This window comes from Sparus aurata, chromosome 6 (genome assembly GCF_900880675.1).
Source record: "Sparus aurata chromosome 6, fSpaAur1.1, whole genome shotgun sequence".
NCBI classification, from domain to species: domain Eukaryota; kingdom Metazoa; phylum Chordata; class Actinopteri; order Spariformes; family Sparidae; genus Sparus; species Sparus aurata.
The window spans coordinates 28,809,351-28,821,377 of record NC_044192.1 but is presented as its reverse complement, the minus strand read 5'-3'; the positions used below and the strand labels follow the sequence as shown (position 1 = coordinate 28,821,377).

The 12,027-nt window shown below is 39.8% G+C and overlaps 1 protein-coding gene and 2 non-coding genes across 4 annotated transcripts in view; 2 read left to right on the top strand and 1 right to left on the bottom strand.

Annotated features, from left to right (window-relative positions):
• Nucleotides 1-2,411: 2,411 nt before the first annotated feature.
• fgd5a (FYVE, RhoGEF and PH domain containing 5a) overlaps nucleotides 2,412-12,027 on the bottom strand; it is a 36,565-nt gene continuing 26,949 nt past the window's right edge. The window contains exons 13-21 of one of the 2 annotated variants that reach the window (XM_030420828.1): nucleotides 10,935-11,018; nucleotides 10,757-10,836; nucleotides 10,513-10,609; nucleotides 9,683-9,820; nucleotides 9,293-9,395; nucleotides 8,989-9,125; nucleotides 7,846-7,974; nucleotides 7,341-7,495; nucleotides 2,412-3,981 (exon numbers count right to left, since the gene is read on the bottom strand). In XM_030420828.1, coding sequence (XP_030276688.1) covers nucleotides 3,945-3,981; nucleotides 7,341-7,495; nucleotides 7,846-7,974; nucleotides 8,989-9,125; nucleotides 9,293-9,395; nucleotides 9,683-9,820; nucleotides 10,513-10,609; nucleotides 10,757-10,836; nucleotides 10,935-11,018 — 960 coding nt within the window. In that variant the 3' untranslated portion in view covers nucleotides 2,412-3,944. The remainder of the gene's footprint in view (nucleotides 3,982-7,340; nucleotides 7,496-7,845; nucleotides 7,975-8,988; nucleotides 9,126-9,292; nucleotides 9,396-9,682; nucleotides 9,821-10,512; nucleotides 10,610-10,756; nucleotides 10,837-10,934; nucleotides 11,019-12,027) is intronic. The other variant, XM_030420829.1, reaches the window with a different exon arrangement.
• trnae-cuc (transfer RNA glutamic acid (anticodon CUC)) lies at nucleotides 7,186-7,257 on the top strand. The gene has a single exon. It is a non-coding gene; the product is annotated as a tRNA-Glu (tRNA).
• trnae-cuc (transfer RNA glutamic acid (anticodon CUC)) lies at nucleotides 8,350-8,421 on the top strand. The gene has a single exon. It is a non-coding gene; the product is annotated as a tRNA-Glu (tRNA).

The window sequence follows — 12,027 nt, the reverse complement described above, 5'->3', positions numbered from 1 at the left end:
AAGATACTTAAAAAACAAAAAACCAAGAACAAAACAAAAACAACACACGATGTCCGGAATGAAGTAAATTTATATCAGTCGAAATGTTCTATTCAAGAACTCCAGAAGCTATGCCAGGACTGTCAGTCATTGAATAAGTGCTGTTAAGCTCTCTGTTTTCCCCTCTCCATGCCACTCTTTTCATAAATTGATTGAAAAAATATATATTGAATACACAAGTTACTGGTTGGATATTAAACAGTCTACACTGATGTTACACCTGTAAGTGCCATCATTATATTTATCATTACCAGGTAAAGTTGAAGCAGTCATTGGAGAAAATTAACTGAAATTTCTAAAATATCTCATACATCTTTGTGCGTGTAGAGAGACTTGGTATACCTGTAGCATAAAGTAGAAGACATGTCTCATTACTTCACTCAAAATAACACTCCTTCTCTTCCTGCCACACTCTTGGTTTGAGTGGTCTGACTTTTTTCTCTTTTTTTTCTTTTTTCTTAGAATTCTTACTTTTTTCTCAGAATTCTGACTTTAAAGTCAGAACTAAAAAAAAAATTCACATGTGGCCCTAATCCTCTTCCGTAATGCTTGACTTATACTTCAAGTTTCTATTAAGTTTCTCTTTATAGTGAAAAAAACAACTGCTTGACCTCTAAGTTAATGGCACCAAGACCGAGTGTATACTGTTGGACAAACAGAATCTTAAAGGAGGAACTCTTCCAGTCACCAACATGTCTGAGACGGTTCATTTGAGATCTGTTCTGCATTATATACTGCTGCCCTCTGCTGGATGAAAGATACATTTTCACTGTGACTGTGTCGGCCAATAACACAAACAATGGAAACACACTGGTGCAGTACAGCATGTACTTATTTCAGCATCAGCCCAGTACTTATCTCAGCAGAGGGGCTGGACATTAAATGAACACCTGTACAAACAAATTCAATGCATAGCAACAACCCTTCAAAGAGTACAGCTTTCGTGAGGCTCATAATTAGAGCTGCTAGGCCTGTGCGACAGCAGATTGAACCACTGTATATGGCCAGTTTGAGTGTGTAGTGTTTTTGTATGAAATTGTATAATTTTCTAACATGTTTGGGTCATTCTCTCTCCTCATACAATCATAGGTACAGCGGCAGATTAGAAATGTATTATGAAGGGGATAAAATGCATGTCATTTATGACCTCAAAGTTGCTGTGCGAAGTCAAACCTCTCTGACATTTTCTTAACAAAAAGGAACAATATCACAGAGGTAGCAATTTTACATGCGCTGCTGTTTTCAAACGGGAAACATTGGACAGGTGTTCATGTGTTCATTAAGGGGGTAAACTAAACGTTAAACACCATTTCTTTCTTGCACTGGTCAATTGCTAGGCTATTTTGATTCCGTGATGTGTCCAAAATACACAGTTATGTGTTTAATAAGTTCCGATTTTTGTCCTGAACGCATATGCAAATAAGCTCATTTTAATCAGACAGTCTCACTTTCAAACATAAAACATAAAATATCAGAAAACTTGTAATGTGAAGTCTTATGGTGATTTCTATTATTAATTTTACACTCATTCACCATTTTTATCTAAAAATATCTGGAATTTAGCAACGCATGTCCTCCAAAGTGTTTTTCCCAAAATGAGTTTTTTTCTCATACTCTGAGCCAGAAATCTCCACTTCAGTAGCACTAACATACACCAAACTTTCCAGTAATACTGCTTACCATTTTCTTGAGGGCTTTTGCTGAGGGGTTTGTTTATATACCAGTCATAGCCTGATTTATATAACGTTTTGTTCTTAAACACTGGCAAAAGTAGATTTTTAAAATTGCTTTTGTTGACAGTATTTTCTGATTTATCGATTGATAAAATGAAATATACAAAACCCACATTTGAACTTGTTATCCAGTGTACAGAGGTTTACTCTGGAAATGTATGCAAATGAGTGCATTTTAACCAGATCATGCCTCACATGCACATTCAAAGAAACCTTATATAACTTTAGAGTAACAGCTTCATAATCATGGTGACGGTACAGTGTCTCTGTGTGTCTCCATCTCAACCACTCCTCCCCCATTACTTATCTTTGCACTACGTCAGCGAGAGGGTAGGATCACAGCATTACATAAATGTTTACTTCAATATACACTATATTTGACTACTTGTTACAGACCTAGGATTGCACCAAAAAAGGCGGTTCCTACATAATGTTTTCTTTAAACATAACATTTCAGAAAATGTATAACACAAAAAAACGTATGTCTTAATGTGAGTAGTCAACTGTGGAAGTTCAATGGTGACGTCTGTTATTTTAGAAAATTATCCTATTCACCCGTAGTGTCTCCCCAGAGTGATAAAGAAACACATTCACATTTGAGAACAGGCAGCGCTGCATTGTGAAAGGACATTCAGTGCACTTTTTTAAAGGAGTTTATTTTAATATGTATCTATATACATAAACATTTACAATGGACTATATGCAAGAAGTACAATCCATAATAACACATAGGTATGGCACGTAGGAAAAGCTGAACAGTACTGAACAAATGTGTGCTTTAGAAACAATGTGGTGTGATGGAAAGATGAAAGGTCACATGTGGTACGTCTACATTCTGACTGGAGTGAACAATGCCTCTAGGTAGGTTAGTTTAAACTATGCATGTGAGAGCAGAAAGGAGTGAAACTCCAGCGAAGACATGAGCGGCTCAGATGACTCTAACACTGAGAGTTTTTAGGTAGTGTGATAATGGCTTTTTTCAGCAGTTTTCCAAGTGGTTAAAGTGTGATTTTATCCAGCAGTGTATATACAGCATGAAAGATGTATCAATAAAAGTGGCACAATAGTATATTCTTATGTTACTGGACTGTAACCGAGCTTAAAATACTATAAGATTAAGTATATAAGAGTAGATAAAAAGCTAATGTTATCAAGGTCTCTTCTGGAGACATGACAGTGGTACAGTACTGTGATAACAAAACAAGGAGTACAATTCCATTTCAGGCACATTCATCATCAGTTGCAAATTGCACTGCATTCAACTGGAAGAAATCAATTGGCACTTAAGAAACTGTATGACAAACCTACAGAATCAAATACAAAGTGAAAGTTGTAGAAATGCTGTTGAGTGGTTATCATGCCCAAGGTCATTCCATAGCTTTGTCTCTTCAATACAAGACTCCACGAGAAATATAATGTACACACACCATGATGCTTAAAAATGACCTCTTAATCAGAACATTGTTTCACAACATTTCTACAAACAAGCCATACAATTCACTTAAGTTTCTGCAGTGTATACTCCACAATATTTATTCAGAATACCAAATATTTCTCTAAAACGATGACCAATATTTTCCCTTTTTTTCTAGCTGCAAACACTACTGTGGAACAAAGTTCGGTTTCGGATATTCTTTGCAAAGTGATGTTTCATCCATCACAGAACACAGGCTGTCACTGTCTCACATGTATAAAAAAAAAAATTAAGGATGTGACGTTCTTCTCCAGAACCTAAACTGTGGCTTACTAATCCAGTGGAATCTCATAAAAAAGACATCAAAATACAACAATGTTAAAAAAGTTGACGTAGTGAAGGTGGGGTGGGGTGGTCCTTGTAAAAAGTTAAAAACAGAGGGAATAAAATGTTTCTTAAAGGGGTCCTGTGAAATCAGCCGGATCAGCCGAAAACCTGGGGAACCTTTAATCATTCTCCAACAAGAGGTTTCCATTTCCCCTCTCTATGTAGCAGCACCCCTCCTACTTTTAACTCCCCACCATTGGGTGGCAGCGTTGTCTAAGATTCCACCTGTTGATTAAACTGTGACATGATGTTCCACGACAGGTCAGACAGGATGAATCCTTACTGATGGTGTGAGTTCAGTTGCAGCAGGTAGCTATGTTGTGCTCCACAGAGGAGTTCTAGCAGGGCGTGTTCGTTGAACTGAGCAGGTGCTATAAAACAGTAGCCTCCTCCATGGCATTGACCCATCTGAAACACAAAAAAAGGAAACATGAGACCTTTGAGGTGTTTGCTTAAAACTGCACACCACTCATTTTACATGGCGTTGTCACGCTGCGAGTCACGGACAGCGCTGTTAAGCCAAAGACAGCAGTTACATAACTGCTTCTTTGTTCAAGCAGATCATGTGGACTATATACCTGTAGCAAGTGGTAAGTTTGAACCTTGTGTGCTTTTATCATGCAGGAACAGTCTCACAAAAAGATACTATTGGCTGCATTATGAAGGATGAAGGATCGAGTGTTTTTGGGATCTTGACAGAGGTGGAATGTAACCAAGTACATTTACTGCACTTCAGTACAAATTTGAAGTATTTGTACTTCCAATGCATCCATGATGCTTCTGCTTCTACCACACTGCATTTCATTGGGCAGTACTACACTTTTTACTCTAAAGGTATTTGACAGTTATAGACAGTTAAATACAAAACATATTCTAAAACTTTTTAACGTGTTGCATTTAAGAAACAAACCACACATAAAGTTGAGCCTAAAACAAATAATCAATTGATTTGTTTATTCATCAATTATCAAACAATTAATCAGCAACTGTTTGTATAAGCAGCAGGTTGATCCACAATGAAAAGAGTTGCGGGTCAATATAGTGTACTTAAAAGAAATAACAAAATGCTGCTAACATTAACATTTATGAAAATAAACTACATAGATGTGTGGGTGTAAGTTTGTGTATCATTAAATATACTATGTACTATCTCCCTGCAGTCACTAATTTTATGTTTGATAATTAAAGTTCCCTGATTGTACCATTGTATCTTACTTTTTAAATGTGGTATTGGTAAGTAAAGAATCTCATTACACAATTTTAAATCAAGGCACATTTTTCACATGTTTTTAAAAACCTGATTGTAATAACCAGAAAAATGTGGAATATCAGATCAGATAATCAGTGATCAGTGTACCCATAGTATACAGTATATACATAAATGTCAATGTACTGCATGTATAATTAGTTTACTTTTGATACTTAAGTACATTGATATGAGATCATTTACTCAAGTACTATTTATATGGGAGACACGGGACACGTTATCTTTACCTTTACTCAAGTATGACTTTTAAGTTAGTTTTACAACAGTGCACAAAAGTATATTACCAAAAAATGAAAATCAGTACACATCTTTAAAAAAATGATGATGAAGAAATGATTTGTTATTTCATTATTTAATAACTTTATGTTTTGGGGTTTATATTATATCTCCTCTGTCCCTTTTACATCCTGAAAAGTACTCTTTCTGCTCTGGAAACAACAACATATATCCATTATTTACTGAAAATCATAGTCCGACTGACACTGAGCTTTGAGCATGGTACTAATGTTGATATTTGGTTTAAAAAATGTGAATGATATGTTGACTGATTGTAAACAAACAGCCTTGACACAAACCCCTTCCATCAAAAATGTAAAATGAAATATTAAAAATCTTCTGTTCAGTGCCCTGTGGTGAAGAAACTGTTTCTACGTAACGTCAAGCCTAGTTTGTGATTTCTCTTCCACAATTTCTTGTTGCTTATTGGCCGACATATATGCCACTACTAATATATCTGCAATAAGGTAAAACTGGCTAATACATCAAGCAGGCTGAATTCTCAGTCTACTGCTCTATGGTTAGTAACATTATCTCCTTTGCTACTGTGCATATGTATAAGAATATTCACTTAAAGCGAAACTCTCGCCAAAAAGCAACCAAGGCTTTATTTGGGATTGAATATGAGTCAAACCTTCGTGTAAAAGCATAATTACGACGAAAGAGGCACTTTTAAGATTTACCGTAGTTTCGGTTTTGGGCACGTTAATTTTGAACGTGAGAGCTAGGGGCATGATACGCTAGCATCAAAATCGCTATTTTTAAAACACTAAGAAGGCTCGACACAACATGAAACTTTGCTCGTAGCATCACCAGGGTCTCTACTCATGAACAAGAGCATTGAGAACATTGTTTGTATACACAGAGTTTATGAAAAAGAAGGTTTTTGAACTACTCACGTTAGCTGCTGCATCTCCTGCGTGTCGCCGTCATGACAGGCAAAAAGTGTTGATCCCCGAGTGCGACCTGACAGGCAGGAGAGTAATGGTGAACCGCTCCTCAAGCGTGCCTGTCAGGTCGCACTCAGGGATCGACACTTTTTGTCTGGCATGACAGCGACACGCAGGAGGTGCAGCAGCTAACGTGAGTAGTTCAAAAACCTTCTTTTTAGTAAACTCTGTGTACACTGTTCTCACTGCTCGTGTTCATGAGTAGAGACCCTGGTGATGTTACGAGCAAAGTTTCATGTTGTGTCCAGCCTTCTTAGTGTTCTAAAAATAGCGATTTTGATGCTAGCATGTCCTGCCCCTAGCTCTCCCGTTCAAAATTAACGTACCCAAAACCGAAACTATGGTAAATCTTAAAAGTGCCTCTTTCATCATAATTATGCTTTTACACAAAGATTTGACTCATATTCAATCCCAAATAAAGCCTCGGTTGCTTTTTGGCGAGAGTTTCGCTTTAACACTCTTTTGAAACCCTTTTCCAAGAAAAACTTTGAGATAGTGAATCTGAGAGTAAGTAACAAATAAATAACATAATGGCAAATAAGTGTCAACAGCTATTATGTTAATTGGTGCCTTTTGTGCAAGTCAGATTAAGCTGGAAGAGATAAACCAAGCTAATGCTATTTAATAAACACATTCTGTCTTGAATGTGAACAGCAGCATAACAATGCCACATATTAATCCACACAGTGTAATGCCTAAGGTGGTTGTCATCTTTCAAAGATACTGACTTTAATGCTGTCAGACTAACACTGTTTTTATCAAAGTATCTCTGCACTGAAGAACACATGTACAGATAAAATCAGGGAGTGAAAATAGGAAAATACAAAATTAGACATAAGGAACACCTGAATAAATCATTACAGCATTTCAGGTTGAGACGGAAAAAAAGGGTGGATGAGAAAGTTGGATAAATAACCGAAAACGAGTTAATAATGTAAATCCATATGGAGGCCTTGTCACTGTCCTCTGGTTCAGCAATTCTCCATCAGATAAACAGGTCATATAAAGGTGTTAATATAGTGCACTATGGAGTCCTGAATACCCCATACAGTTCTAACAATTCATCTACCCCACCTACCATCGGTTATACGACAAATGTCAACCCAGGTTTGTCACAGGTCCCTGGTGGTCTAGTGGTTAGGATTCGGCGCTCTCACCGCCGCGGCCCGGGTTCGATTCCCGGTCAGGGAACATACTTTTCAAAGACACATCAACTCCATTGCAAGGATAAAAGACAGCTGCATCAGTCTTATATAAACAGCTCCAGTGCTGACCTGCGTGCCATGTGTTGATCATCGGCCCTGAAAGTGTAGTACAGGGTTTTCTTGTGGTAGAGATGGAACACGTTGCTGCTTTCCTCTCCCTCCGGCCTCTCAGTCAGCTTGACAGTGAAGCCCTGCAGAGGTAGACTCTCCGAAGCCACTTTATCCTGAGGAAACCAGAGTGAAGACATGAAGCATGCGTACACAAGTAAAGAAATCAATCTTGCTGTCAGCTGTATAACAAGAATTTTGTGCTTTGAGAAGAACAAAGTGAATATCAGATGTGTACTTGTCAAAAGAAACAGAGAGAGCACAGAGAATCCCTTCATTAGTCACGTAAAGTATTGTGCCCAGGAGGAAAGGTTCAGCAGCGGAAATGTGAGTGTTAAAGAGCTCTTTGCTGGCCCAACATGAAGAAGAAAAAGGATAGGCAAAGGCTGCGAGGAAATGCCTTTGAGTGATCATGAGAGTGTGTGAAAGTTTCGGGGCTGGTGTGGGAGACTCTGTGCCCCCTCACCTCACGGGCTGTGAAGGTGTAGAGCACCTTGTCTTTGAGGAGGAACCACAGCCGCTTCCACTTCCTCTTGCTCTTCTTTCTGCGCTGCAGGCTGCCGCTCATGGTGGAGCCCTCCACTGCAAGCGCCACCTGATGAAATGCAAGCCATGTTAGATTGCACATACACCTAGAGTAACACACATACACACAGAGCGGGGGGCTGGATAGTATGGATGGAGATTTATGCAACATAGTGTGACCCAGAAAACTGAACAATAAACTAACAAATGACGGTCTCCACCTTTTGTGACAGTTTTGACATGAACTGACAATATGGGAAACAATTCTGGGTTTTATTTCAGGAGTAAGACTGCAATACGTTCTTGTTATTCTGTCCAAGAGGGGTCAAAAGTAGATAGTGAACCCTGCTGGCAGCTGTTTTGCACTACACCCAAGCCTACAGCTCATCAGCTTTAACAGATGCCAGACATTCCAAGATACATGGTTACAAGAGGTTTAAACATGTCCCTGGTGGTCTAGTGGTTAGGATTCGGCGCTCTCACCGCCGCGGCCCGGGTTCGATTCCCGGTCAGGGAACAGGCTTTTGATTACTGGACGATAAAGAACCATTGATTTAAATTTGACATATCAATACATAGTATTGCAGTAGGAAATTACGTGCTAAAAGTGAGCGTGTTTTCATTCAGACAAAACATTGAACTCAACTCGAACACCACTAGCCTCCATGTCCATATTTGCAAGATATTCTCACAACTGATTTGTTATTTAGTCTTTAAAAATGTTAGAAAAGCGTGAAAAATGGCGATCAGTGCTTCCCAAGGCCCAAGCTGACACCTTTAAATGTCATGTTTTGTTTGACCCACAGATATTTAGTTTATTGTCATAGAGGAGGAAAGACACCATAAAATATTCACATTTAACAAGCTGGAATCAGACAACTTTGACTTTTTTCTTAAAAAAAAAAAAAAAAAACAATCCTCAGACTGATTAAAAGATTATTTAAAGTAGCTGGGGTTAAATTTAACAGTTGACAACTAATTTGTTTATCAATTAATTGTTGCAGCTGAAATGTGTGATGTATTGAGGTCAACACTGGGCCTATTAGGTGTAGAGGTACAGACGGCAAATGGAGATGGAGTCCACCTGGTTGAGAGAGGAGGTGCTCTTCCTGCTCTTCCACAAATTCGGGGGCTGCAGGCTTTGGAAGACAGCAGAGAGAGGACGGCTGGCCCGGTGAGTCCGAGGGCTGGAGTTACCGCACGCTCCCGATACGCTGCCACCTACACAGACACATACAGTACTGTTAATACCATAGCAAAGAGGAAGAAACAGGATTGGTGTTCTAGGCACATCAACAGAAGGGTACTGACAAGCAGTGATGGAATAAAGTAGTTCCCGTGATACCTTCCACAACTTCTCAAAATGGAAATGCAAAGCTGTGATTCACCTCTTTTCCTGAGCTCGGCATAGCAGTGGTCACACACTTTGGCCACCCTGTCTTTGAGGTACTTCAGCGGGTATCTGTTCCTGGAACAAGCACGGCACACCACCTGCTCAGAGAGACGGAGTACAAACATTAACAAACAGCACAGATAAAAACTGATACAGTTTCAGCGTTTACATTTATGGTGACATACATTAAAACTCTTTAATTCAATACTTCATGGGGATTAAACGAATAACATGAAGTGAATAACTTAATTGAATACTGGTTGTACTGGACACGTGGCAATTTTATTTTGTGAAAGTACTCCCAGTGTAGGTCAGTAATCTAAATCTTGGCACAAACAAAAAACCTCTACAAACAAACCAGTTTGTGCAGGTCTGTATATCTGACCTTGCCACAGGCGTTGCAGTGGTGTCTTCTCAGCGTGAGGCTGAAGTCAGACGTACAGTTCATGCACATCATCACATGAGAAACTGGCACCAGCACAGGAGCAGCCTCTCCCAGGGCCATCCACAGCTTCTCTCTGGCCTGGGGACACATACAACACATCCGACAAGGTGAGAAGGATGAGAATTTAGATAGCAGATGTTACTGTATTTAATTGTATGGCAAAAAGAGGCTCGGAAAATTACATCTCAACAATCTTAATTATAGGAATATAACTGATGATTGCAGCAATCATTTAAGTAGTAAATTACTATTTTAACTAATAATACAAGAACTATTACTCGCTGTCTTTCCACTTATGTTTCAAGTGAACTTGTAGAAAAAATTTGAAAGCCTGCCAAAAAATATGAAAATAACTTTGAATCAAGCTTCTTTTAATCAACTGGTCTTAGCAAAAAATATATAGTTTCATCAGAAGCTTGAAGTATAGGCTACATTATGCATTGATGTGATAAAAAGATTAGAAGAGGTAGAGACCTGGAAACAAATCCATTAAACCCCAAAGAGGAAAAAGAATAAAGGGAGGAAAAAAGTCAGTCGTCTTTGTATGTGAGACACATTTAGGATTTTTTTTTCAGTTCATGTTTAAACTGCCTGGAGACAAAGCAGTGTAAACAGTTGATCATGAAATGTTCACCAGGTCAGAACTCGTTTGGGAAAAGTGCATTATCTCTTTTAAAAAAAAATGGCAAAAACCATCTCAAGCAAGCTCAATTCTCTTTTCTCTGCATTGATGGACACGCAGCTGCTGTCACTCTTTTAACTCTTCCTACCTCACTGCAGGGTCCACCAAACGTACAGAGTCCTGCCGCATGGTCTGCTATGGCTCGACTCAACGTGTGGAACCAGTCCTCCCTCTCTCCGACTGAACTGTAGACAGAAACAGACGAACAATCACAGCTGATTCCAATGCTTTAGACCTAAAAGCATTAGATCGGATCGGAGGAAGTGAGTCTTGTGCCAGTCATCATCACATTCACACGCTTCATTTTAAGGTTTTGGCCATCAGACGCTCACCTGGCTGAGAGCGTAATAGTGATGTCAGACACCTCGATCCTGAGACAGTTCAGCACATTGTCCAGGACAGGTTTGCTCACCTGTGTGTGTGTGTGAGAGGGACAAAAACACATCAGAGTTCAGTCAAACAAAACATTCAAGTTGGCGATTTTGTCAGAGAAGGGTAAAGTTTCTTTACCTTCATCCCAGACAGAGAAAGTGTGTTCTTCAGCCTGTATTTTCCATCCTGCTGAGGGTAGGTGTACAGCATGATATCGTTCATCTGATGAAGAGGAAAAGAGAGGTCACGATGTTGAATTTATTTGTTCATCATGCTCTTCAAAGGAAAAACTGCAGATAAATGCGAATCTAAGCTGTCGGTTGCAAGAATCAACCTAATACAATACCCCCTAATGTCCACAAGGTGGAGATGTTGCCATGACAAAAACATCTCAAAATTGCAGCACACACCTCTTTTGTTTGTTCTTTCGTTCTCGAAAGCAACTTTATGGGCTCAGCTACTTACATTATGTTTCCTGTCTCAGCGTTCACACATGTCTGTGCAAAAAATTCCCATGTATGCACCAAACAAAATAAGGCATTAAAAGTGTTTATTTGCTTGTCCGACCTAAAGTATTGTGATCCCCAGACCACACCGAGAGCCCATTGTGTTATGAGAGGTATTCCATTTTTTCCCAGACAAAAGAGGTGACATCATTGGTCACACCTAATGTGTGCTCTAAACATCCGCTGGGGCCGTAAAGGCAGCATCCAGGAATTCTCCACCCTGCTCCGGGCTCCAGGCCTCCCCTCGCCCTCCCGGCCTTCTCAGGCTACGCTGAGAACCAGGACTGGGTGGAACCGGCCACCTTCACCACAACAACAACAACAACACAAACAGTCGCAGTTACGGGTTCGCCGGCTGGAGACAAAACAGTGCACGATAGCCAAGCCTGAGGCCTGCCTCCGACCTCTGGGCTGCAGCCACCGCAGTTCGTGTGCTCCACCCTGCGCTGCTCGTATACTCAAAGATTCCTTCCACAGAAACCCGAGCAAGTTCCAAGTTAACAGCTTTCCCAGATGAGACACAACATGCACCTACTTGACCCCTTGGCACGTAAAACATTTTAATTATCAACGGTCGCGTTTCATCTCGTCTCATCACCTGCCTCCTTTCACTCACACTTTCTTCCCTCTGGCAGCTCTCAGTATCTCCATCCTCCTCCTAATCCCCTCTCTCGCTCATTCACCCCATCTCCCTCTCTTCTTTAAGCCAGGCTTGTGACACGGTT